General features: G+C 39.4%; 3 protein-coding genes across 8 annotated transcripts in view; 1 reads left to right on the forward strand and 2 right to left on the reverse strand.

Moving 5' to 3' along the window:
• Positions 1-6,469, reverse strand: part of pacsin3 (protein kinase C and casein kinase substrate in neurons 3) — a 39,878-nt gene extending 33,409 nt beyond the window's left edge. Inside the window, exons 1-2 of one of the 4 annotated variants that reach the window (XM_044217608.1) lie at positions 5,958-6,467; positions 884-941 (exon numbers count right to left, since the gene is read on the reverse strand). The gene's annotated coding sequence lies outside the window, so the exon portion shown is untranslated. Of the gene's footprint in view, positions 1-883; positions 1,195-5,957 lie in introns of those variants that run through there. The other 3 variants (XM_044217850.1, XM_044217776.1, XM_044217692.1) reach the window with 3 other exon arrangements.
• Positions 6,470-8,241: 1,772 nt separating this feature from the next.
• ero1a (endoplasmic reticulum oxidoreductase 1 alpha) lies at positions 8,242-20,486 on the reverse strand. Its single transcript, XM_044217493.1, has 15 exons — positions 20,347-20,486; positions 19,522-19,641; positions 19,354-19,437; positions 19,226-19,267; positions 18,197-18,273; positions 17,831-17,904; positions 16,899-17,019; positions 16,267-16,328; positions 16,140-16,166; positions 15,941-16,033; positions 13,904-14,150; positions 13,258-13,327; positions 12,231-12,317; positions 11,921-12,057; positions 8,242-10,615 (listed from the first exon to the last, which is right to left on the reverse strand). The coding sequence occupies exons 1-15, from the start codon at positions 20,416-20,418 to the stop codon at positions 10,555-10,557; spliced, it is 1,374 nt and encodes a 457-aa protein (XP_044073428.1). The 5' UTR covers positions 20,419-20,486; the 3' UTR covers positions 8,242-10,554.
• A 4,417-nt stretch (positions 20,487-24,903) lies between these two features.
• The window catches only part of samd4a (sterile alpha motif domain containing 4A), a 60,993-nt gene continuing 58,114 nt past the window's right edge, over positions 24,904-27,782 (forward strand). Inside the window, exons 1-2 of one of the 3 annotated variants that reach the window (XM_044217274.1) lie at positions 24,904-25,231; positions 26,329-27,036. In XM_044217274.1, the coding sequence (XP_044073209.1) occupies positions 26,841-27,036 (196 nt within the window). In that variant the 5' untranslated portion in view covers positions 24,904-25,231; positions 26,329-26,840. Of the gene's footprint in view, positions 25,232-26,328; positions 27,037-27,782 lie in introns of those variants that run through there. The other 2 variants (XM_044217177.1, XM_044217355.1) reach the window with 2 other exon arrangements.

Genomic DNA, 27,782 nt, shown 5'->3' on the forward strand with positions numbered 1-27,782 from the left:
CACATTTTGCACCTAAGGAGGAATAAATAACTAATTTTGTAAAGTCATATTTTGTTTTCATTCCAAAATGATCACAAGTGTATCAAACCATGAACCTAATGTCACAACCCTAAGCAGATGGTATCATTCAATCCCCGATACTCACTGTTTCGGTTTGTTGAATGGCATCTTGGCAGATAGATCAACTGGTGAGTCACGGAGTAGAGAAGACTCCAAACAGAAAATACACAAGTCACTAAAATGGAAAAAGGGCTAAAATACAGGTGGATGGAAACCTACCAAATGCTTTTGCTTTCCAAACTGAAACACAAAATCCACTGCAGTTGTTCTAGTTTCCTAAACTATACACCAAAATCAGTTTCTGAATAAATGTGAGGTAAGAAATAGGTAGTGCCTTATTTTATATCTTTATAATTGAGTTTATATTGTTGTTCACAATGTTCAGATGTTTTGACGGGTAGCGAGCAAATCTTCTTACTTGATTGATCTGATACGTATCTGGCGAGGCTAAATCACATTTCAAAGTATGTTGTTAGACTGAAGAGATATCATCTGGCTTTGCGAGACAACAAACAGATACCATCAACTACCTCAACAAATCAAGGTACTGAGAGGATTATACGTAGCTGGTAGCAAGTGCAGAAACAGCTGTGTGGATGTCGCTGTAAACCAAAATGCTGGGTGCAAAACACAGACAGCAATTAAGTGAATCACAAATGCAGCATGTTAAATGTTACAGTACTGTTATTAAATGACAGAGCAATAAGCATGATTATGAACAGTAAATATACAACAGAAACAGCACACAAACCACATGTTGCACAGGACCAAAACCATGCAGGCACTGTTGAAGAGTGAAGCCCAGAGCGACAGCAGAACTTACCTTGTCAGAGACGAAAACAGAGATGGACAGATGTCCAAACGCCTTTGTCTCCGTGGGCCTGAGAGACAGAAAGGGACAGACGGAGAGAGGAAGATCCCTCAGGAGCAGATGCGACAGCAAAGGGAAAACACAGAGAGGTTTGTTAGACAGCGGAGCGGCGTGCGGTTAGATCCCCCTGCAGACCGACAGCGTTCAGACAGGGCTGGACGAGCTGCCCGTTATATGGCTCGGTGCTGGCTGGAAGGTGGCACATTCTGGGAGTCGTGGTGAAATGCCACACATGGCGCCTGTAGTGGAAGGCTAATGAAACAGCCAGAGACCAGCGGCCCCCTATGATACGAGGTCAGAGCAGTTAGTTCACACCTCTAAAATTACCTGCCTCTGCAATGAGTTGGGAAGGGAGTGTCAGGTTTTAAAAAGACCACACCAGTGATTTTGCATTTACCCGATTTACTACAAATCACTTTAAATGTCTTCTGATCATGTTAAAAGTCGTATCAAGGTGTTTCCAATTTTTTAACATTTAAAAAAAAAAAAAAGTAAATCTCTTGTCTGCTTTTATTTTTAAGTTTTGTTTCAGATTAGCATGGACGATTTAAAATGCCTAAATAAAAAAACAAAGAAATAATTCACATTTCACTTTTTTTTTTAATCTAGGCATTTAAATCTGCCATAGATTAGGGGGAAATGTTCTCAAATCAATCCCCACTTACAACAACATTGCCACGCAATGAAAAGGTAACACTTACTGTGTTGAATTAACCATTTCCAACAAGTTTCAAGTCTCTTTATTTAACTGAGGGGAAACCAATATCTGCTTGGAAGATAAGAAAAAAAAAATCAGTATCATTGTAGTTTAAATTTGTATTATTTGCAGTAAATGGGACTAAAACATGCAAAAACAGTGGTGTTATCCATCAGTAAGGTTTCATAACTTATGAACCAGAATCAACATTAACTCTGGCATGCAATAGGGAAGTAAATCAGGCATATCAATTCAAGAAATTTCCAACAGTCATGGTGGTGCAAAATTATGATACATCATACATTGAAAAATAGTAATCATCATGCAGGCCTATTGTGAAAATAAACTTTGGATGGAGATGCACTTGTTTTGGCAGTGATCCAGAATTGGGATTTACCTCATTAGAAACATAAAAATCATATAGATTTATATTTACAACTACTGGAATAAAGGCTTTTCCCCCCAGATATTCAAGTTATGTTGGTAGGATCAAAAGATCCACTTAACCTAAAACCCAAGTGGTAGCTCAATAACACAGCCACTGGGGATAAACTTCTCTCCAGTTTTCTCATCAGCTAACACAATATAGATTAAAAATCCTTCATCCTTGTGGTAAAGCAAGACTGCTTTTCTGAGTGCCTCCCATTATGATGATTGGATAACTGCTCTAATTTGACACCAGTTTCATTTTTTATTTTTTATGTTTAACGAGTCAGAGCCGAGAACCCCACGCTCTTTTCTCAGAAACAATTAACGCAATTGGTTGGCAATGAACACGACATCAAATAATGCGAAACCACATACAAGCTGCTTCGTGACATGAGGTTAGATATTAGAGAACAGTGAAAGGGCAGATGATGCGAGGTATAAAGAAAGGCCTGTTCCAAGAAAACAGAAAAGCAGAACATCCACTCACTTCATTTGTCATTGATGTGAATGGTTAATGGTCCAAGAAATAGCAGGCGTTTGGAGATGGCGGTAAAATAAACAAATACTTGCCACTCCAGGCAGGGTTAAACTGACGGATTTCATTGTCAAAATTTACGTTTCAGGGTTGACAGAGACATATTTTCAGTAGAGCACTTCCCTACGTGACTGTCAATAGCCAGATGCAACACTTGATCTCGTCCGGATCTCTAAGTTGTGAATCAAAAGTAACGGCGGGTCTTCAGCAATTAAAATCAACATTTCACACTCCCACTCATGTGGTGATCTCACTCCTGTAACATCTGACAGCCGCTCCGCCCGCAGCCCGAGGCTCTGTGTATAACTGACAACAGACCATGTGATGGTAGAGGCGAGGCGAGGACAGAAAACAAAACGAAAGCAGAGCACATAGAGGCGGAGTACAGCAGACCAGAGACTGAAAGAAAAAGGACAACTCAGCCTTGTTCCCACACACACACACAGCTGTTCTCCCAGCTCATCTCTAACCACATCAGTGAGGCCATGCTGGGCCAGAACCGCCCAACCACGCCAGCTCCCCTAGCTCTGCACCAAGCTCTGCAGCCTGCAGCCAGGACGCTGGCTGGGGCAGGCTTGGCAGGCAGTACTGCCAAAGATTAACCTAGAACCTGCTTCTCCTGCTGCTTCGTCATTTGACTAACAGTATCTGTAGAAATCTTACATAACTTATGGGAAATAATTAATACTAATGTTGGCTAACAGATTATCATAAAGTAGAAAATTCTGATGGGGAACAAAACTGACATGGAGCCCGTTTTGTTAAAAAAGGCTTTTACTTCAATCAGCTGAGGTTTTTAAACTGTATGTGATAAAAAAAATAAAACAGAAAAACACAAAGCGGTGGTTGCCATGAGGCCTGCACAAAAAGCTACGTTACAGAATAATCCTACTGTCCCAGGACGCTTCAGTTTTTGACTTCTGGTGTCACTTTCTTTAGTTTTAATTTTAAAAAAAGCCCAAGCAGACAAGCGGGCCAACCAGAGGAGAGCTGACAGACTAGGTGGGAGTTAACGTTCAGCGTTGACATATTTCATGTTTCCATGAAATTCCACTTGCTTGGCAGGATTTGAAGCCTGAAGCTGAAGGAAAGTTTCTACCTGCCTGCCCCGCCCCTCCATGGATCCTACTATACTCCCCCACATGGATTTCTATGAGCCAACAGACCAGCGGCTGGTAGGATTTAACCTCATGTGACGAAACCTTTAGTGGTTAGAAAATATTTAGTGGAGACTGTGTCCACTCAACACTAGGGCTGCAACGGTATGAGACTTTCATGGTACGATAACTGTCACAGAAAATATCACACAATTATTATTATTATTATTATTATTATAATTATTATTATTTTCAGTTACAATGACCCTTAAAGTAATGTAAACAGAAGGAGTTCTTTTGGTTGAACAAATGCTTTATTATAATTTCAAAAAATACTATGTCCTTTATGGAAGTACGTGTAAAAAGTCTCCCTTTTGAAATAAATTAAATGATGCACAGGTGAGATTCCCTGTCTGGCTGCTTTTTCCCCCCTAATACCATAGATAAGCAAATGTACGTTATTATACTTGTCATCCACAAAGCATTTTAACTCATTTTTAAGGTTTGAGGTCTGTTTTCTTAATTAACCATCATGGAATTATGTTCCCATAATTATGCAAAACCCAAAAAACATGTCAAATAATGGTAAATTACGACACATCAGTAGGATTTCTGAGGGCACAATCAGCGACATTTCCCATTACTTTTATGAGGAAAAGTGGAAAATACATTCTTATTCTGTAGCGACGTACGTTTTGGTGTCTTCAAACCTTAAACTTGCATTACACGCGACACTGTGTTATAGAGAAAGGTAACTAATTATCCCCTCCGATCTGCAGCCATTCAAAAAAAAAAAAAAAAAAACACACTGTACGATGTCTTTACTTATTGTTTCACCACCAGTCATGAGCTTTCACCTGCATTTTCATAAACTTACACAGATGATCGTATGATTGTTGTTCCCACCTATTTTTGCTCCAGAAATGTGATGTGTATATTTCAAAACTTGACATGATAAAACATGATAAGCCTCTTGGCTTCTTGGATCTGTCACCACACAACTGTATTATTCTTTTATTTTGTTTCAAACTGTTGTAATTTTGCTCTGACTATTCAAATTTTCTATTTTCATACAGTAGACTCGTGTGAAGAAACAAACAAGTTGACTGTACGCTACCTCCACAGCACCCCGCGGCAGACGGATACATTTAGTGAGTCAGATATTTTTTTAGGAGTTGGTGGAGACCAAAACAGAGCTAAAATGACAGTGAATATTGGACTTACATTAATCAGATGAACACAAACACAACTACAATGGGATGACAATATCATCCTATTGTCGGCCAACATATTAGCCATAACCGCTTGATAAGCTAAATGTTAGCTAACGGCATGTCAAAAATCACTTTAAAAACACAAGTTAAAACCTGGAAAAGGAGAATTACTACCCCTGTAAATTTTGTATACTTTATGTGAGTACTGATGAGTCGATTTCTGGGCGTATTTTGATGACAGAAAGTTAATATGGCGCTCTGAACAGCCTGGAGCAGCAACCGAAGCTAGCAGCAGCATCTTTAAAGCTAGCCAACGTTAGGCGCAGGTACTAGTATTATTGACACTTGCGCTTTTCCTACTACGGAAAGTCAATATGTTCGCTGTGAAAAAGGCTTACGGGATGATAAAGTTGCAACGTGTCTGCTGGATTTGGAAATACTGTCGGCTAACATCTAACGGGATCTCGGGGCTGTTTTTGTTTTGTTTTTCTGCCCCCTACTGGTCAAAGATCGTTTAATGCAGCTTTAAAATGTGAGCTTAAACTGTTTATGACCTGTGTAAAGTTTTAAATACTTCATGAGAGTATTAATAGGTCCATTTTAGAGCATTTTGATAACGAGGTGTGACAGCAAGTTAGTGGCACTCTAGTGCAACAACACAAGCTAGCAGCAGCGTCTTTATCGCTAGCTAACTTGGGTTTAACCGTTACTGCATCGACATGAACTAATCAATAACTTATATTCTAGATATTATTAGATTGAGGGCTACCTTTCGAGCCAGTAACGTTGTAATATTACATAAAAACAGAGGGTAAAATTAACAAAGGTGTTATCAACATGGCCATATCAAATAAAATGAGAGGAATCTGTAAAACTAATTAAACTAATTAATTCTAGCTAGGTGTAAGCTAGCTTAGATGCCAACTGTCAGTAGACACAGTTCAGTTGGTACGTTACACACGCAGTAAAACATAAATATATATATATAAAACACAGGATTACAAGCCCGTAGAGTGTCAACATGTGCCGGCTGCAGACAGGTGAGGTCTCTTACCTGTTTCGCTCCGACCTGGAGGAACAAACCAAAACCAGAAACCTCCTGGAGCTGCAGCCGCTCTTCTTCTGTCTGACCGCCTCTTCTCTCAGACGGACGGATTAACACTCGGATGTGTATCTTCGTTAAAAAATATATATATATATATATATATATATATATATTTATTTATACAGCGGTTAGTCCTGTTTTTAAGCCTCCACAAACTGCGACATCTTGCAAATTTACTCCGCAGTCACCCGTCGGCCCCCCTCAGCCATTTAAGTTGTACGATGCGAAGATCCGACCTGAAGCCGCCGCCGCCGCCGCCGCCGCCTCAGTGTTTCTCCTGCTCTCCTCGGTTAAAAAAAACAAAAACAAAAGTAGAGTTGTATTTCCTGAGTGAAATGGAAAAATAAAAAAGTATGTTTGGGGAATGAAAATCAGTTTCGGCTGTTAGATAATAGGTGTCTTTCCCCCTCCGATGCCTACTGGCGTCTGTGTGTAATCAGATGCTGCTCACCACAATATCCATTCATCCTATTACACAGTTTAACCCTTCACTGCCTGCGGCTCTGTGCGGCCTTCCAGGACTGTCGGAAAAACCGCCACTGAAGCCTGGAAAAACATCCCCCTCACATGAGCACGAGCCTACTGGAAACAAGTCTGATGAGTCAACTGAATACATAAATTAAAAAAAATACAGTGAGTTGAAACATTTAAATCAATTGTAAAAAAAAAAAACATTAACTTTATAATCTCCCTTTACTGTACCTCTGTACATAGTTAAAATTAGAGCGGATATTTAAACATAAATGTATTTTACAAGCAAATTCATCTTATGCTTGTAAGATAAATTGGCTTGTAAATTGTAAAAGCAAACAAACATAGTTTAAATATAAAAAATAGGTTTATTTTATAAGCCAATTCGTTTTTATGCCTGTTAGATAAATTGTCTTGTAATTTGTAAAAAATAAAACTTTATAATGTTGCTTTACCTCCAAACCAAGCATAGTATAGTTAACATTATTATTAAAAGTTGATATTCAAAATTTATTCATTTTACAAGCCAGTTCATCTTATGCCTGTAAGATAAATTGGCTCATAAATTGGAAAAACAACAAAATAACATTATAATCTCCCTTTACTGTACCTCTGTACATAGTATCTACAGTATAGTTAAAATTAGAGCGGATATTTAAACATAAATGTATTTTACAAGCAAATTCATCGTTTGCTTGTAAGATAAATTGGCTTGTAAATTGTAAAAGCAAACAAATATTGAATAGTTAAAATATTAAAAAAAAGGTTTATTTTACAAGCCAATTCGTTTTTATGCCTGTAAGATAAATTGGCTTGTAATTTGTAAAAAAAACAAACAAAAATAACACCTTTATAATGTTGCTTTACCTCCAAACCAAGCATAGTATAGTTTATTATTAGTAATTAGTTTTAGTATTAAAACAGTATTAGTAACATTATTATTAAAAGTTGATATTCAAAATTTTATTTATTTTACAAGCCAGTTCATCTTATGCCTGTAAGATAAATTGGCTTATAAATTGGAAAAACAACAAAATAACGTTATAATCTCCCTTCACCTCCAAACACATAATAGTTAAGAATTGTATTAATAGTTTATATTTAAAAATAAGTTTATTTTACAAACCAATTTATCTTATACCTGTCAGATAAATTAGCTTGTAAACTGTAAAAATGTAACTTTATAATGTTCCTTTACCTCCAAACATAGTATAGTATTAATAGTTGATATAAATAAATTCATTTTGCATGCCAACGTATCTAATGCTTGTAAAAAACAAGTACATAATCTGCCTTTCCCCCGTTCCCTCCAAACAAAGTATCATAAAAATGTGTTAATAGTGGATAGTTAAACATAAATCTATCAATTATTATCTATAAATATATTATCTATTAAGTAATTTTAAACTGAAAAAAACAATTAAACTCCACAATCTTCCTTTACCTCCAAACCAAACATAGTATAATCGAAATTGTAAAAGATAATTGATATTTTAAAATAAATGTATCTTACAAGCCAATTAATCTTATGCCTTTACTTTTACATTTGCAACTCCTCACTTTTTCTTTGTCAGTCCTTAAACACATTTATATAACGCACTTTGCATTTTGCCCCCATGCCACCCTTTCTATTTTCCTTTCATTTCCTCATTATATACCTTTGATTCATCAGACAGCCCATTGGTGACATGTGTCACTTCTGGAAACTGGCCAGTTATCAGCAAACAACAAATTCAATAAGAAATTCAGCGTGCATCACCGGTACACCTGTGTCAAAACTTTTATTAATGTAATGTACAAATGTTTCATCATCTGTCCTGACAGATTTCTAAAATTTAACACCAGCACACAAACAAGTTTCAGTATTATTTGTGATGAAAAGTTTTTTGTTTTTTTTTAAATCTTGAATAAATGTCAACCAACGAGCTAAACACGAAACACTGAGTTCTCGAGGTGTACCTGAAGGCACCATTAACCCAGACCCACTGATAGAACTGGGTTAACACACACACACACACACACACACACACACACACACACAGAGGTTAAGCAATAGGTCATGGTCTTGGTAGTAAAGAAAATCATCAGTCTGAAAATGAAATTCCCACACAGTTCTTCACCTTAACACACTGCACATGTTCTTTACATTAAATGAAGACTTTCCAAAGCACAGTACATTTTGCATTTATCAGTAAAAATTAATTTGCTTTACAAACAGCGCCATCCTCAGGATGCCAGCGTTATCGCAACAACACAGTGCAACTGGCCGCTGCTTTAATGTGTCAGATTGCAGTCAGTTCATGCATGAACCTTATCTGAAATTATTCAATTAGTCAAAGCACATTTTCATATAAAGAAGCACGTTTGAATTCTCGTTCCTTCTCTGAATTCTCTAAAAAAAAAAATATATCACATTTGGAGACGCTTACACTCTTGAGTCTCTCCCATAACTGGGATTATTACAGTTTCACTCAGCAACATACTTTAAGCCACATTAGTAATAACAGGCACCTGGAGGAAGGTTGAAATATTACCAGAAGTGTGACTTCTCAAAACTTCAAATCTCATTTTAATTTAAGAAAAATGACTTAAAGGTCCAGTGTGTAACATTTAGGAGGAGCTATTGGCAGAAATGGAATATAATATTTATAAGTATGTTTTCATTAGTGTATAATCGCCTGAAAATAAGAATCGTTGTGTTTTTATTACCTTAGAATAAGCCGTTTATATCTACAGAGGGAGTGGGTCCCCTTCCACGGAGGCCGCCATCTTGCACCGCCATGTTTCTACAGTAGCCCAGAACGGACAAACCCTACACCGGCTCTAGAGAGGGCCGTTCTTGGATAACCGAGTTATCCAGATTAGAAAATTCATGATTTGACATGAGTCTGGATTTTTTTTAAGTTCTTCAAAGCTGGTTTAATATTAAACTGGAACTGTTGTCATAGCAACAAGCCCTTAAGCACAAACCTGCAAAAGTACAGCTTATTGAAAGTTAGCTGGGTCATGACACAACGTTTTAGGGTGAACCCCAAACATGAAGTCATTTTCAAATACAAATGGCTGCTTTCTTAGATTTATAATGTGAAAGAGTGTTGATATAATAATTATGATTTTAAATGAGAACATGCAGGTTATTGGGAAACCACTATGATCTTTTGATGTAATTACAATTAAATTTTCATAATGAAGAGTTACCTATTTTGTATACATGAAAAAACAAAATAAAAGTTTGTAAACAAAAAAGAACCAAACCAAATGTAGTTTCAGACGCTTTGAGCAAAAAGCCATAAACTCAAATAAAAGATTCTGACTGTTAAAAGACCGACGGAGCCAGAGCATACGGCAATTCATTTGACATTAAAATGGGAATTTGTCATTTGAAAACTAAAACTTATTAATTTAATAACTGCAGAACGCACTTTGCTGGAAATTGTTCACACAATTAAAGCTGCTTTTTTTAGAGACTTTAGAAAGGTTTGAATTTTTCACGTCAGGCTTATAATTAGCACTTAAAAGTCTGTGGCACGTCCATCAGGGAGAACCTCACCAACATCACATCTGACCAACATCTCATTGTTTAACAGTGTGGAAACATCGTGGAGCTCAACGTAGGGGAAAAAACGACACCCGTAGCAACGCAGGAACACATAAAATAAGACTTATATCCATGAAGCTATCGCCCCAGTGCATGCTGGGAGGATTTCAACACACCTACCTCATGTAACTGCAATCACATGATCAGCACACAGCCAATCATATGAATGCTGATCATGGTTTCAACAGTTTTACTTTTATTTCAAAATAAGAGCGCACTTTTATTCAAGGTAACTTCATCCAGGTTCAGCAAATCGATCCTCAAACTGCTTTCAAAGAACCAAATTAGCAGGATGAGAATAAACAGGAGTATTTTAGCCGTTTAACAGTATGTTAGCCTGAATTAGTTAAGCCACGTTTGAAGAAGAGGGCCCTGATCTTTCTTCATGCTAAACTCTGATAGTAGTCTGTGACGTGATATTTCAGCAGGACTGAGGCAGAAGAGTTGATGGGTGAAGCCGGACTCGTCTCGACGTCGTCACCGCTCCTCTGCGAGCAGCGATCTGAAGTTCTTCAGCTCTCTGATGCTTGTAGAAATCCTGCGGGACATTTCATGAAGAGACAGTGTGTTATACAAAGAAAATAGTAACAGAAATGTCATTTTGGCTCCAATATATCCTCACTGCCATTAACTCTTTTATTTTCATATATATGCAGTATGGATTTCCCATGAGATGAGATCAGGCTATTCATCCGCCTACGCATCTACGAGTATGGCAGCTTAGGAAAAATACTCTCCGAGCAACTGAACTAAAAGGCCCTTTTTGATAATTGATAAAAAACAAACTGATAAAACTCGATAGAAAGTCGTTCTAAAAGGGAAAAGAAAGAGTTGGACTATAATGAAAAACAGGAACGACAAATTCAAAAGCAAAAGAACCCACAGAAAATCCAAATTAAACTCTTAACGTTAGCCGCGATGCTTCTTCAGCTAAACTTTCTGGCTAACGGGAACCTTCGAAACGGTGAAATGGATATCGATTTGAAGACCATCTTCATGGAAATTAGAGATTTTTAACAGCAAAACACACGAAAACTCCAAGAACTTAAGGATGAGATCAATAAAGCCAAAGTGAGACTTGACAAAGGCGAAGAAAGCATAACGAGCGGCTACAATCGGTCGAGGAGGTCATGACATTAATGATTAAACTCCAGTCCCAATTACAACATCAGGATGTCCTCCACAGCCGAGGCATCAGAGATGAGATCAGACTCTCATATGATATCATACACAAACAACAAAGTGTCACATCATAAAAGCATCAGAAAAGTGACAAGCCTTAAAACGTTGTGTCAGATATTAAAAATAACACTTAGAGTTACTTTGAGTCACGTGAGTCAGTTTTTTACTAATCAGTTACTGATTATCAAATTATTTTGGTTCAGGTGCGGTTAAGGAACAGGTCATTTTTTTTTGTAAATTAGCCTGATGGAGTCGACACAGTCCACATCCACTGCGACTAACGAACGTTACTTTTAATAGAAATTTGTCTGAACTTCCTCTAAGATCAAGCATTGGCCTGAAGAAGTGTCCTGAAGGGCAAATACGTGAAGGGTTTCTGCCCGTACCATTTCAAAAAATGACATAACATCACTTATGGCATAAAACTTAACGCATGAACCAACCACATGTTAAAAGTACACACTCACCTGAGAAATATTTACAAATCATTTTCAGGTAGTAAAAGTGCTCCAGACTGGATATAGTCTATCGCATGTGCAACAAATGCAACGCTTTGTATGCTTTGTAACTCAGAGCAGACTGGATGCTGAGTTTCTTTAAACGTTTTTAACTTTTTACAGATGGTTACAAATGATCGCATGATGCCAACAGACTCTCTCACCTTCCAAAGGCATTGAGCAGGGAGACGACCTCCTGTCGGCTGAGCTGGAAACGAGGTCGCTGGACGCTGGACGTGGGCAGAGCTTCAATCTGCCGCTCTGAAAACAAAATCTTTAGGGATGTTCCTAATCCCTGAGTCTGACGAGACAGAGATCAAAACAAGGCAGCAAATCACAATGCAGTTCGACTATACAATACATATAATGGCTTGATTGCATCATTTAACATTTACCCACAGATCAAACTATTTCCCAAATTGAACATCATTAATATAACTGTTGTAAAAATGTTCTTGAGGCCTCCTGACTCGCCTGCAGTTTCCCCCACAGTCGACATTTGAAGCAGCCCACACAGTCCATGATCCTGGAGATGTTGAGGAAGGCCAGTCTGATGTCCTCCTGACGTTAACACAGCAGAAGAGAACACACTCATGTCACTTTGATGGCCAAAGAAATGTGTTAAAACTGGCTTATAACAAAAGAAAAAGAGGCTAGACCCTGGTGTATTTTGTCCCTTCACCCCTTTATTAATCAATATTCATCTGTCCATGTTACAGTGCAGCTAAACTCAAATTCTTCTAATGATTCACCGCAACTTCAGTCAATATTTGAATAAAAGTTTGCACAAAATCTGTGAACTCACTCTAAATGCTTCAACAAATCTTTTACAGATCCGAGCGGTGAAGACATGTCTCTCAACTGCTTGATTATTGTTGTTAGTAAAATAATCTATCAGACGTTTGGAATTATTGGCTCCAAAACACTTTATTGATATCAATTCTGAAACCGGAGCCTTTTTTAAAATAAAAATAAAAATCTGGTGGATATTTTATGCTATAAAGAGAAAGCATCAAAGTCAGTATTTGGGAGGAGGTTAAGGACGCACTGTGTTTTTAGTTTCAGTACAAACTTAAGAGGAGTTTCAACTGAATCAGAAATACTTTATTGATCCCCGAGGGGAAACTCTTTCGTTACAGCAGCTCACTGTCACGTCAGTGCACACAGGAACAGAAGTACTGAGCAAATCAAAATATAATACGCTATAATACAGGTCAGATAAATTAAGTACAAAGTGGATATAAGGATAAAAGCTAAAATAAGTGTAAGTACCAAAGTGGATTTAGAGGTTGATAATGACTGAATTTTAATTAGAGCGTGAACTCGTCCTTTAGTTAGTTCTCTTTCTCTTGTTTAGTGAAAAAAAGTCGCACACAAGAAGAGTCTCATTTTCAGTTATGTGACTTTAAAGTAACAGTCCATGCCTAAAATCCTTGCTTGATAAATTCAGAAAAGTATTCCCTTTAAATAAGGTTCAACAGAGTTTTAAATGGCTGCTGACCTTCAGTTTGGCGGCTTCCTTTTCATCCCCAGCAAACAGAGACGTCTCATCGAAGTGTAGAGGGAAAGATCTGGAAGAGTGCGTAGGACGGTCACCACAAATTGCCGGGTTATACAGTAAATATGACAGCAGCACAAGAAACTACACTAATGAGACTAATGTCACTGGACGTAATCTATAGGTTGCTGCCACCACTTGCACCTTTATAAAATTAACTATTAAGCAAAGATTTCACAGGAAACTATAACTAAAACGAAAAGCAACTGCAAAAAGAGAGAGAAATAACAGTTAAACTGAAAATATAACGTAAAATATAATATATACACAACATATAAAAACAGAGAAATCTTATTTTCTTGCAAAACTAATAAGAATAAAATACAGAAATGGTTTTAGTTTGTCTTTTATATGTGCTAAAAAAGTTTTTTTTCTTTAAAAGATAAACATAAAAATAAACCTATCCTCCTCTTATACAAAATTGTACACAGAAACTCCAAAACTGACATTTACAGGAAAATAACATTATAGAGCACAATGAATATTGGATGGACTGAAAACGGAAATTGAATAAGAAGGGACTATATTAAATCCAGAGCCACTGAGACCCTGACCCTGTTCTGGGGTCAGTATCAGGCCTCACACTGACCTGGCCAGCTGCAGGATGTGCAGCAGCAGCTCTTTGTGCTTTCGGTCCTCCTCTGGTCTGCCGGTGTACAGCTGGAAGGACGGCTGCTGGAAGAAGGGCAGAGCTTTGGCCAGCGCTCGCAGCTCTATCAGGTACAGGAAGTAAAGGTTGCGGAGCCTCTTGGGCCCCTCGCCGGCCGTCAGCTCCGAATCAAAACGCTGTCTGAACTCTGACACGTTGTGACCCCACCTGCTCTGAAACAAGCTGTCTGAAGGAAAGAAGGGGTTAACAGAGAGACGGGTAAATAACAACACAGACTTTGTTTGTACTGGATCAAGACAGGACAGTTACTTAAAGGAAAAGTTTGATATTGTTGCTGAGAGTTAGATGAGGGGATTCATACCACTCTCCTATCTGTACGCTAAATATGAAGCTACTGCCAGCAGCCTGCTAATTTAGCTTAGCACAAAGACTGGAAACAGTAGGAAACAGCTAGCCTGGCTCTGTCCAAACGTAACAAAATCTGCCAACTCTAAAGCTCACTAATTACAACGTCATATCTTGTTTGTGTAAAAATGACAATTCACCGTTTTATGAGGCGTTCTTGGGAAGGACCAGTTACCAGGCAACCAGCAGAGACTCCAGGAAGTTACTGGTCCCAGCCAAGAAAGCTAATAAGTGTATTTCCCAAAATGTCAAACTATTCCTTTGAATAAGCAACATACTTTGTTAAAAGAACAGCTCAACACTTTGGGAAATACGTTTATTTGCTCACTTTCTGAGAGTGAGATTAGAAAATCAATTCGACTCGTGTGTGTGTGTGTGTGTGTGTGTGTGTGTGTGTGTGTGTGTGTTAAGTGTGGAGCTGTAGCTTAGCATAAAGACTGGAAGCAGAGGGAAACAGCTAGCCTGGCTCTGTCTGAAAACAAAAAACATCTACCAACACCTCTTAAACTATCTCGAAGCTGCACACATTCACAGCACCAGAAATAGATTCAGCATGTAACAACATTTCTGATGGTTTATAGATTAAACCAGTGAGGTACTGATGATGTGTTTTTCCACTTTGGACAGAGCCAGGCTAGCTGTTTCCCCCTGCTTCCAGTCTTTATGCTAAGCTAAGCTAAGCTAACCAGCTGCTGGCTCCAGCTACATATTTGCTGTAAAGATACGAGAGTGGTATCGATCTTCGTATCTAACTCTCAGAAAAACATTAAACCATTTCTTTAACAGGTCTCATTGGAGATTTTGAAATAATTTTACAAAAGGTTTTATGATATATAAAAGTCTTCCATTAATACCAAACCTATTTTCTGTATCAGAAACCTTCAAGTGCATATGTATTGTGCTTAAAAGGAAACAGGGTGACAGACTGATCAGTATAAATAAATAATAAATAAAGATAACTTTTATTTAGGCCTTTATTAGAGAATTTCGGTATTTATGTCTTCATATGAGTGTTTTATGTTTTAGCAAGAAGCCTCCCTGTTTTCTGATCTGCTCTCCTATGACTACTGTTTCCTGCTACAATTTAATAATAAAAGCCTCCCACTTGATCAGGAGGGCGTAGTCATTTATTTTCACTGGAATTTTTGGATTTCATTCTGAAAAATTTACAGAACGTATTGAATTTCATTAAGAGCAGCTTAAACATTGAGAAAGAGCAGCAAAGCAGACCTGATCAGAATCAATCAATCAGTCAGTAACAGGAGTATTTCTGTTAAAAAGACAAACTCAGGCGAGTATGGCATGACTGTATGTTGTTGCACTGTTGGAATTAACGCTGAGGAAATGTCTATTAATGCTGAATTTACCAAAAAGGCCAATATAGCACAGGAAATTTAGTTTTCCATTTTTTTTAGCTATTATTTGAGATCAGTCCGTTATTTCTAAAGAATTTACATTACAAACTACATCCAATCAGCCCGTCTCTGTCTTGCTGCTGACTTTATATTTTTCCTCATTAATCAGGAGGAAAAACTGAGGTGATGTTTTCTAAAATAAATTCTTCATTCCAGACAAAGAAGAAGGGTTTGTGAAAGTGTTGCAGTGTCTCACCATCCAAGAGGTATCTGGCGCTCAGGTGTATGTTGATGCTGGAATGGAGGCCAGAGATGAGCCGGTAGAAAGCTCTCTTCTCTACACACTGACCTGAGAGAGACACAAACAGAGAGAGTTGACAAAAAAAAAAAAAAAAAAAAAAAAAAAACGCAGCATTTCTCTCCGTCAATCATCTTCGGGCGACAAGTCAGCTTACCTTCCAGCCAGCTGTAGAAGGTCTTTGCTGTAAATAAACCCAACATTGCTGTTGTCAGACACGCAGAAGATATTGACAGTCCAAGTGAAGTGAATCGTGCTGCAATGTAACGGCAGAGACCTCTTACCTTCACTTCCTGAGCTGCTGTGGAACAAGTTGGGAATTAACGGTCGCTTGACGGTATATGGTCTGTGAGGGGGAAGTCAAGGGAGAGAGTGATGAACTAGCACAAACGCAAACACCCGACTCTGCTTCACTCATCGGTTTCCGACTATGAATATCTCAGATTGGACGAGACGTTTACGCAGTAGTGTACAGGGTTTGAAATTCTTCTGACCTGTCAAAAGCATTAACTATGGTGAGTCACGTTGTCAGGTAACCAGTGTTTTCGACCACATCTACATGCATCTACATGCTTTTTAGCCACGCTGGCGCCGTGGCTCTAGGGATGGTCGGCTGGTCAGTCCAACACTTTGATCCAAGGTGGAATATCTGGACAAATATTGGATGGATTGCTATAAAATCTAGTACAGACATTCATGTTCCCCTCAGGATTAATAATAATAATAATAATAATAATAATAACTTTGGTGACATTCACACCTCTGACATTTCATCTAGCCCCACCATCAGGTCAGAATTTGGGCATGTTAGCATGCTGACATTAGCTCAAAGCATTGTTGCCCCGACAGCCTCACAGAGCCACTAGCGTGACTTCCTGTTTGAACTGTGTAACCGTTTTATACTGCGAGTGTTTACTTGAAGCAGTTCTCCTCATAGATGCTGTTCCAGATCTGCCAGGCCTCCGGTCCTCTGTAGCCCGTGAAGCGCTCCGGGTTCAGCAGCAGGTCGACATACTGGGAGTCTGGTGACTCCTCGTCTGCGAAACAGCAACACTTTAGTCAGCCGTAAGTCACTATAGCAACAACTTTTTTGTCAGCCATGTTTGATCCGAACCAAAACAAAACAAAAAGTAAAAGGTGGAGGAATATGTGGAGCGTGTGAACCAGCAGGGTGGGGAGTCTGCTTTATTCAGAATTGAAGACTTACACATTAGCAGACACCTGTGTGGTGTTCTAATAATCCACCAAGGTTTTCATCATGTTCCCTATTCCTTACATTATGTTCGCAAAACATTTTTTACTTTTTCTTTTCCTAAAAATGATAGATTCTTAACATCATGCTCCTTAAAATAAGCTGCGTTTTAATCTTCACATTCCCTAAAAATGTATGTATTCTCTCCATTTATTTTCATTAATTTATTAAATTATTTTAGTTGTGTTCCCTAAAAATATGAATTATTAACATTGTGTTCCCTAAAATATTATGCATGTTTACCATCACATTGCCCAAAAAAAATTATCTTCTCTCACCATTTATATTTTCAAGTCTTTCCATTATGTTTATTAAAACATTGTGTAGTTTTACCATCGTGTTCCCTAAACTGTTTTTTTATCTTTCCAAAAAACAAAAATGGAGGATTACTTCTGGGAATACATAGAATTGAATGGAGGATGCCATTTGTCAATCAGCAGGTCTGTGTCAAGAGTTTTTCCATTTGTTCTTACCTATACTTCTATATCTGGGATATGGCAAAGTGTACCGAAGTGTCAGTAATCAAAATACATTAAAGTCTGTTTGTTTTTGTTCGTTCGTTCCTTCAATCATTTGCTCAACTGATTTAAAATTACCGTCAACCACGCAGAAGCGTTCTGCCTCGTCGTCGTGTTTGCTCCAGTTGAGCAGCGCCTCTCTGGTCTTGTCACTGGAAATGAAAACAGAGCGAGTCTGTCAGCCTCACTGCGTGCGTCCAGAGGTCGGAGGTCACGCGGGGAGTTCAAACTGTCGGTGTAAAACTGGCTGTGACGCAGCTGTCTTCTCACAGCTGAGTCAGAACTGATTCCGGCTGCAACCACAACATTGCTCAAAAAGGTGACACACTTGACATCATCTGTGGTGATACTATGACGCACGAACTATATATGACCCTGTATCTTTGCAAGTATTAACGTGTGTATTGTCTGTAATCTTATACTATCTTCACTGGCGGCGCTCACCTTAAAGAGACATCTACGGCTCCAAGTTGCTCCGCCTGATCGCACTCAACCAGCTGCTCGTTTGCTTCTGCTGAATACTGAAAACACACACACACATACACACACTAATGAATTAAAATTTATGAATGTAATGTGTTTAAAGAGTAACATCGTTATTTACTCTTATTAAGAATAATTGAGGCAAAATAATCAAACTGAAAGCTGCACCGAGTGGTTTAAGACAGAGTGAAAGACCCTGTTTCCTGTTTCTTTACACGCTTTGGGAGAATATGGCTAAACTGACGATGCAATGTATAAATGTGGTGATTATTATTACGTGCAAAGCATTGATGAACTTTCGAACACTTTTGAAGAGTCCCAAGTACTTTTTTTTTTACAATTCTAAAATAAGTTGTGTCCCTGCATTAGCTAATTCTTCAGTCCCAAAACATTGTTTCAGTGCCCACAAATCACACATTTTGACATGCAACTCTCAGAAACTGTTACTTGTTATAATCCCCAAAGCTGTTAGAGTGCCTTAAAAATGTGTTTTGTTTTTTTTTGACAATCCAAACAATGTGTTAAAGGACCCCAAATCTATCTATAGCAATTATTATAGCACCCCCCCCCAAATGAGTAATTTGCTGTAATACCAAACTTTGCTACAGTGCCTGTAAATTCTGCAATTTGTTATTTCTTCAAATGTAATTATATAAAAAAATATCTATGTTATGTCTATCTATGTTTGTAATCCCCTAATTTTTTTCATGAAGCCCCTTAATCCCTAAAGTTCTTATAGCTTCCTCAGAATTAGTTATACTTTGTTACATTACCTCCTCCTATCAACCCGTAAAGTTTGCATAGCAACCCCAGCATTTGTTGTTACAGTCTCCATATGTGTCGTAGCACCCACAATTAGTTATTTCCCAAAATCTTTTACAGATCCCCAAATCCTAAACGTTCCCCCAGCTCATGGTTTAAACATTTGGGGATTTAGCTGCAGGTGGGGGCTGTGTAAAAAAATCAAAAATCTGATCCTGGCTGGGTCACCTTGCTGTGGGAGGACGATCGGATCCCCTCCGGCACCTCGTTCTGTGAGCAGACAGAGTTGCAGTCAGTCTGATGTGAACACAGGTGATTGGTTTGTTAACAGCAGGTAGATGAGAGGAGCAACTCACGGGAGAGCAGGGCTTCACAGCGCAGTCCCTCAGACCACAGTGACTGCTGGCCGTCCAGAACGGGCACGGCTTATTCAGGTTCACCTGCGGAGGATCAAGCCCCAACACAAATCCAGTTAACCTGTGTGTGTGTGTGTGTGTGTGTGTGTGTCCATCGGTTCACCTTACCTTGTAGAACCTGAAATAGTCAGACTCCAGGAGAGTTTGAAGTTTGGGGAAAAGCTGGTTGTTGTTAAAGCCATCGATGGTCTCCACGTCACAAGTGCAGTCATCCAGGTCACCTGTGACCTGAGTTCGATGGAAACAACACAAACAACGATGATTATCTTCTGTGCATTGAGTGCTGTCTGCTGGACACCTGGTAGCACCTGAATATGCGTAAGGTAAATTAACTCCCTCTTCGTTAGTAGTGAACTGAATTATTGGAAGTAACTAAGTGCTTTTACTCAAGTTCTGTACAATTCTGAGGTGCCTGTACTTTACTTCTACCTCACTACATTTCAGTGGGAAATATTGTACTTTTTAACGCCCCTGCATTCCTCTGACAGCTGCGGCTTCTTTTCAAAGTAGGATTTTACATTAAGGAACATGATAATGGAGGAAGGTTTGTGGAAGTGTGAGGCTAAATTAGACAACATTAAACAAAATGACTCAGGCTCTTTATGTGACACCTCTAATGTTCACCTCTCATTAAGTCAAACAGGGTTTAATTAAAACGTTCTCCTGATGTTTTGCATTACAGGAGTATTATATTATCATCGCTCCTGCTGCAACAGCAGCAATCATCCTACACCTACTGCACGCGTGAAACGTGTATAATTTACATTACCACAATTCATTTAACATTTGAACACAACATATGGCGCTCCAGCAGGTGGATGTCTGCAGAAAGCAACATTACAGCAGGATGCTGACTTTGCTGAATGAAAACGAAGATCAGGTTAGTTATTATTGCATTATGAGTGTCCTGTACGGTGAGTGGCGGTCGCTCACCTGACAGAAGCACCTGCTGTCTGCAGATCCGGACACCTGGAGGAGGAGGAGCAGCAAGACCACCGGCTTCATAGCGACCTCTAAACCGACACCGCACTCTGTGTGTGTGTGTGTGTGTGTGTGTGTGTATGCAAGAGCAAAGCTTCACCTCCTTAGTTAAGAGGAGACACTGGGTGGAGGCGGTGATCTCATGTCAAGTTTTGCTTCCTGATAGTTGGCTTCCTGTCATTTCCAGTCCGCTACGTGCGATACGTGACAAATTGATCAGCAGCTTTAATCGCACGTCGCCAGCCTCTGATCACGTCAGTCCTCACAGTGTGTTCCCATTAAAACAGACGCTGCCCAGAAAGCTGGATTGTGGCTTTTAAACTGGAAGTGTATTTTCTTCCTGTTCGCTCACAAAACAATCCGACTGAAACCTCCAGCATGTCCCAAATATAACCTACTGTCTCCATTCAGTGGGCTGCAATAGACTTTAACTAAATACATAGGCCTACATCGGAAAAATGTCCACAAATATATTTCTAATTTAATATTATATATATATATATTGTGTACATTGAACCAAGCAAATGTTTTCCAACCTGATATGTCAAATTATTTTACGGCAGGATAATGAGCAGGCCTAATTTTATTACATGTTAATAAAAAACATCTACAAACGTGCTGATAACCAAACTCAGTACAGTTTTCTCCCGTTTTATGCTATTTTTAAATGTGTATGTGCTTATGGGGCAGTTCAGTGTCGAGTCTCTGTGGTGTAATACCAAAGGTCAGCCACGCGGTGGCGCTAAAGGACACTCATTTATTTACCTTTACACTTTAAGGGACGGCCCGCTCAAATGGACTCAAACACGTTTTCTTTGCACACAAGTAAGGAGGATTTGATATCAGTAATAACTGTAATATTATCTGCAGCCTGCCAGATGATGCAACAGTGTGAGAGTTTATTATTAAAAATACCACATAAAATAAAAACATGACTGAAGCACTAAATCTAATCCAACAACATATTCTTTTTTGTTTATTTGCATTTATTGGCTTGATTTTTAAATACCTGCATTGGACCTAAGGGTGCAGAGCCTTCCTTTCTCCACATCTGAACATTTAAATGTGAAAGATTTCAATCATTATCCATATTAGACAGTAAGTAAGTGTACAAAACACTCGTTCTCTACAGAACATCTATTGTTATATCTGCACCGTTATTGGAGACAGTATATAGAGGACTAAAAGTTGAAAACTGAAAAATAAAAGTAAAACGAAATAAAAAAAAATATCTCCACTGAAAACACTCTACAAAGAAAAGCAACGTTGACCCAGGTGGCGTTTGGATCCAGGATTTTCTTATTATTAGGAGACCAGCTTTAGTGATCCATGAAGCATCCGCTGTGACAGGGTCCAATAACATTTCAATTCATTTGAAATCTGATCAAACATCAGATCTTATCAACTAACAAGAGGGATAACAGGGAAGCACACTGGCTGCATTGAAACTGACTGAAAGACGGCTTTTTCTAAAACGTTGTGTGTTAAAATGAAACGACACCATCCTCTACTGGTGTGCTCTCCGTCCCAGTCGATGGGAGTGGTGGAGGGAGGATTCAGATCGATGCAAAAACACAGCAATACCTTGAAAATGCCATTATTTATATTATTTGTTTTTGATATATGTACCCAGGACTCCAGGGAAAGCAGAACTGAGTGGCTTTTCCGAATGAAATTAAAGTAAATTGAGTTGAAATTCAGTTAAATTGTATTTATAGAGCGCCAATTCATAACAGAAGTTATCTCATTGCACTTTTACTATAGAGCAGGTTGAGACTGAACTCTTTATAATGTTATTTACAGAGACCCAACAATTCCCACCATGAGCAAGCACTTGGCGACAGTGGCAAGGAAAAACCTTTTGAGGCAGAAACCTCGAGCAGAACCAGACTCAGGGTGGGCGGCCAATCCGCCGCTGCCGGGTGGGTTGAGGGGGGGAAGCACAAAGCAAATTCCACCTAGAATTTAAAAATAATAATAATGTAATGGTAGTGGTAATATTAATATTAATAAAGTAATAATAATAAAACTTTATTTATAGAGCACTTATCAAAACAAAGTACAAAGTGCTTCACAACAAGAGAAATAACAACTATCAATAATAATAGGAATGATAGTGATAGGAATAATATTGATAATAATAGTAATAAGACCAATAATAATAATTGTAGCAGCAGTTGTCGAGCAGGAACACGGGGGCAGCAGGCGGGCCACAACCCCAGATCCAGACTCTGCAGCTCTGGAGGCAGAAACACCTGCTGAAAGGAAAGAAGGAGAGAGGAGAGAAACGAGAAGGAACAGAACTACGGGAGAGAGAAGATGTCGAGTTAGTAACACGCATTAACGGGATAAAGATGCATACAGACGGAGAGGGAGAGGAGGAGAGAGGTGCATCGTGGGAAGTCTCCCGGCAGTCTAGGCCTATAGCAGCATAACTAAGGGATGGTTCAGGGCTCACCTGAGTCAGCCCTAACTATAAGCTTTATCAGAGAGGAAAGTCTTAAGCCTGCTCTCAAATGCGGAGATGGTGTCGGCCTCCCGAACCCAGACTGGCACCTGGTTCCACAGGAGAGGAGCGTGACGGCTGACGGCTCTGGCTCCCGATTTACAAAGTAGAAGAAGTATAAGCTGTTAGCAGAAAAATGTACTTATCAAAATAAAAAGTACTATGACCTATGTATATGCAGCATTTAATCTGATCCAGGTATTTTTTTATGAGCTTATTAAAATTTCAAAATGATGAAATTTGTTTGTAAAGTCTTTCTCTACAGAGTGCTTCCTACAGTCATCTGATAATGCACTAAAGAGTTCAACATTACTCTTTGAAAATGTGTGCCAGTATTCACATAAGGAGAAGTAATCTTACTACACCATAGAAATACTTTCTTACAAGTAAAAGTCCGGAAAAGTTTAAATTATTCTTAAAAGTACATAAGTATTACCAGCAAAGTTGCATAATGACATCTTTCAGAGTGTATTATTATATTTAATATATCATGGGATTATTATCAATGATTCATACAATTTGGAGGTACACGGTTTTCACTGGACAGGAAGGGGGTGGACATTTGTAATCTGTAAAGTAACTAAAGCTGTCAGACAAATGTAGTGGAGTAAAAAGTACAATATGTGCCTCTGAGATGAAGTGGAGTAGAAGTATAAAGTTGCATGACATGGAAATATTCAAGTAAAGTACAATTACCTCGACTTTGCACTCAAGTACAGTACTTGAGCAGATGTACTTAGTTACATTCAGCCAGTAAAAAAGTATAAATATTTCTCTCTGAAATGTAGTGAAGCAGAAATATAACAGAAAATGGAAATAATCAAGTAAAAGTAAAGTATATCACCTGGTGTATTTTCCACCTCTGCTTAACACAGTCTGTGCAGTTCAGTTCAGCTTCATCCCTGTTTGGATGTGGACTTTATTAACTGCGGAAACGATTATTTTTCTTACATTTTCTTGCAGTTTCGTCGCTGGTCTCCCCCTTCCTCTCTCTCTCTCTCTCTCTCTCTCTCTCTCTCTCTCTCTCTCTCTCTCTATTTTGGTGCTTCCTCGCGCTGCCAAGCCCCTGACGTAATGCTCCGCTGTTAATGATTAGCATGTGGAAAACGAGCAGAGCGAGCCTCCCTGCGTCAAGGCGGCCGGAACGCTGCCGGAAGTCGGCTGGTCCCGCCTTCAAAATAAGAGCGTTATCATTCGTCAACCCCCGTTGTTGGTTGCACATAATAATAAACACCAAAATAGTGAGACTGAGTGCATGTTTGTTGTTCTGGTATAACTATGAATATATGGTACACAGTGAAAAACATACTTTTTGACCAATATTGTCTTTGTTTTATCTAAAGTCTTACCTTTAATGTAGAAATATTAAGTCTGAATATTGTAATGCTAAGAACAAATTTAAAGGATTTTATTCATACAGTTTTTTGTCTCTTTCTGTACCCGATTGTCTTGTCTGGTCCAGTACTATGCACCTTACTACTTGAATGACCCTCATTCCCCTGAGGGACTTTAAAGTTCTGGTTACTGACATTTTACACAAGATTTGTGAATGTTTTAATTAGTGTTTCTGTGCATGCATATGGTGAGTGCTTTGTGTGACTGAATTATCTTGTTGTAATGGTATATACAAGGTTGAAGATGTATACAAACACACACACACACACACACACACACACACACACACACACATACATACATATATATATATATATATATATATATATTTGTTCTCAGGTCTCTCTTGTAAACGAGATCTTGATCTTAATGAGACTTCCTGAATGACCAAAGCTTAACTATAACCAACTATTAAAAAGGCTTTGCAGCGGTTGATTCTAAAGCCACAGTTTTATTTAATAGCACAAAAATGTGTAGTAATATATCATTCCTATCACAGTTGTCATCAATTGTAGTTAAAGAAAATACTGCATCATATATCAAATTGAAGTAGTACGCTATTCCGGGCTATACGATGATAAAGGCCATGTTTTTTTAAATTACATTTTTGTAGGAGTTTCTCGAAGAAATCCGGGAAAAAATAACAATCAAGTGAGTTAGTTAGGAAAATCTCTGGAAAATTGCTTGGGTTTGTCACACTGCAAGGACTTTAGTTTGAAAGCTTCGACCGGAAGTTACGCACTGCTTTCCGTCTATCTTGATCGCGCTGCTTTAGCCCAGAGCAGCAGAGCAGCCCGTCTGCTGGGGAGAGACAGAGGAAAAGTTAGTCAAGATGGCAAATCCCACAGACCCGGAGTGAAGGGGCACCGCTCCTCAAAAAAGCTGAGCCTGTCGCCCGTGCTGAGACAAACCCAACGATGCAAACTGCGCCAGGAGGTAAGAACCACCAAGCTCGGCGCGTCTAACTAACCGTTTGACAATTCAAATATTCTAACTGAAGTTTCTAAATCTTTTTTTTAGTTGTTTTTTTAGTTGTTTTGTCTACTCTCCTTTTCGGCTTAAGTATGTATCCAAGAAAGAATACTAACGTAATCTTGCTATCTGTCAGAACCAGACTTCGTATTGAAACTACACATTTTTACCAGTGAGCTAACGCTTTTTCATTGGAGGTAATGGCAACGGTTATTGGGAATTCGTAGCCGTTAATGTTAGTTAGTCGCATTGCTAACGGTGTTGGGAATTCTAACTTTGCTACCGTTAACTTGCGTTAAAGTCACAGTTATTAAACGGTTCTTTCGCGGTAAAGTTCTCGATAGGAAAACGGTTAGAGACACAGATGAGGTTATATTTATTCGTTTTTCTTTGTACAAACTGCTCACACACACACACACATATCCGCCAACGGTCATTCCCTGTGTGCTGATGAAGCAAAGTGACAGTTTTAGACAGCGGCTAACGCTCAGCCCCGACTGCTCCTAGCTTACTCTTCGGTGTCTCTTCGGCTAAAACTCACCACTACAGCCTATCCTCGGTTTAAAATACAGCTTTATAAGACTAACCTGTCATTAAATAAACGGAGGGAAGTCGCTGCGAACGTCTCTACAGCACACAGCCCTGCCTGCGGCCGCCGTCGGCAACCCGGCGTCCTTCCTTTGGAAAATTCCGGGATGCAGCGCCAGTACTACCGACAGCCGTATTTTTAGTAATGGGTGGATACCGAGAAACGAAAATTATTTATTTTTGTCTCGGCGGTGAATGCCACAAGCCTATGCGCATAGGCGACGGCGAGGAGGCGACCTATAAATGCATGCATGAGTTTTTGAAGGCTCCCCCCCCCTATTGCAGCAGCACAAAGTCTGCAGAGCTGAAGCAACAGGGAGACTGTCGCATTTCCAGTGAGGCTGCCTTCTCTAGTGCACTGTAAAAGTCTTTGCATATGTATGAAAGAGCGAGAGATGTGTACAGAGAGCATTGTCTGTTAAATATGTTTGGGGTTTTTTTTTCCTCCCCTAACTTTTAACATCCTCCTGCAGGCTTAAGAGGGATTCCCTGAAGAAAAAATGCCAGTGCGGCTGAAGCTGATGTGACACAGAGTGTGCTGGAAGAAAGCTGACTCATCAAATATCAATCCTTCTGGGAGCCACTAAGCAGCACAGAGCAGCTCATATCACCTAATGCCTAGCTAGAAGAGCATCTCACCCCCAAACACACACACATACACCAACGGAGATTACAGAAACCTCTCCAGCAGGAATATATCCAGCGAAACAAATTTTGGCACCAGAAGGTCTAACGGAGACTTCCGTCCCGCTGTCCCAGCCGCCGCCAAAGCTAAGAATGGCATCACAGTGCTTCAGCTGAACCTCACCAACTGACTGACCCCCCCCTCCTCCTGCTTATAGAAACATCAGCAATCAGCTGATAAGACCACCATCCATCAGTGTGAAGTTTCGGGAAGGTCGCTCTCTGTGAGTCGCTCCCCACAGCTCTCAGCCCAGCCCCGGCACCACCACAGTCAGTCCGCCTTCACCCCGCCTCGCAGACCATGATGTTTCGCGATCAGGTGGGCGTGCTTGCCAGCTGGTTCAAGGGGTGGAATGAGTGCGAGCAGACGGTGGCTCTGCTGTCCCTGCTGAAGAGGGTGAGCCGGACCCAGGCCCGCTTCCTGCAGCTCTGTCTGGAGCACTCCCTCGCCGAGTGCACCGAGCTGCAGGTCCTGGAGGGAGAGGCCAACAACCCAGGTAGGACAGCCTGCTGCTCAGACACTGTCAACTGCTACATCGTCCACTAAGACCGGATGAAGATGCATTTACAGGCATTGATTAATTGACTATTTGTTTCTCAGATTTCATTTTTCTCCTACAACAACCTCATTCTGGTCTTATTATGAGGCTGATGAACTATGAACTAATATATTTACACTTCACATTGACAAACACTTAATCTGTGTATTTTAACATATTTCAGACTGCTGGAAAGTGGCAGCAGTTGTTACAGAAGAGGATAGAGCTGTCTCCCCCCCCTTTTCTTCAAGCAATACATCTTCTACACTTAAGTAGTTGAGGTTTTATGATATTCATTGTTTATGCAGTAGCTAGTGTCACATAACTTCTGCTTCAGGCCGCAAAGAGAGACACAGTGGTCAAATTCACAAATCCTTACTACACTTTTATTGTCTTTTGTCCACTCATTTAAAAATTCAGAGTTGAATTCTTTTTTTTAAGCTTTCAAGGGCATGTTTTCTCAAAGGCACTATAGTCCCTGAACCTGGAACAAACACACAGGAAAACACACACACATACAGACTCCACGCAAGCACTGGAAGTCATTTCCTGTCCAAAATATTCCTGCAGATCCATCAAGAGTAATAAATAGCTGAATCATTGATGTTATGAAACTGGGCAAAGTGTTGCACTGAACCGTAGCCAGTCAGTAAGTGATTGTGGAAGGAGGTTGGGGTTGTGTATAGTGTTAGCTCAGCTGGCCC

This window comes from Siniperca chuatsi, linkage group LG1, assembly GCF_020085105.1.
Source record: "Siniperca chuatsi isolate FFG_IHB_CAS linkage group LG1, ASM2008510v1, whole genome shotgun sequence".
NCBI lineage: Eukaryota > Metazoa > Chordata > Actinopteri > Centrarchiformes > Sinipercidae > Siniperca > Siniperca chuatsi.

Excerpts from the sequence above, each read along its gene's own strand:
- ero1a (XM_044217493.1), bottom strand. The coding sequence starts at position 20,418 with ATGAAGCCGGTGGTCTTGCTGCTCCTCCTCCTCCAGGTGTCCGGATCT. Across the intron at positions 14,151-15,940 it reads CGCCAGATACCTCTTGGATG|ACAGCTTGTTTCAGAGCAGG; the intron begins GTGAGACACTGC and ends TCTTTCCTTCAG. Across the intron at positions 12,058-12,230 it reads GACTGTGGGGGAAACTGCAG|ACTCAGGGATTAGGAACATC; the intron begins GCGAGTCAGGAG and ends CTGTCTCGTCAG.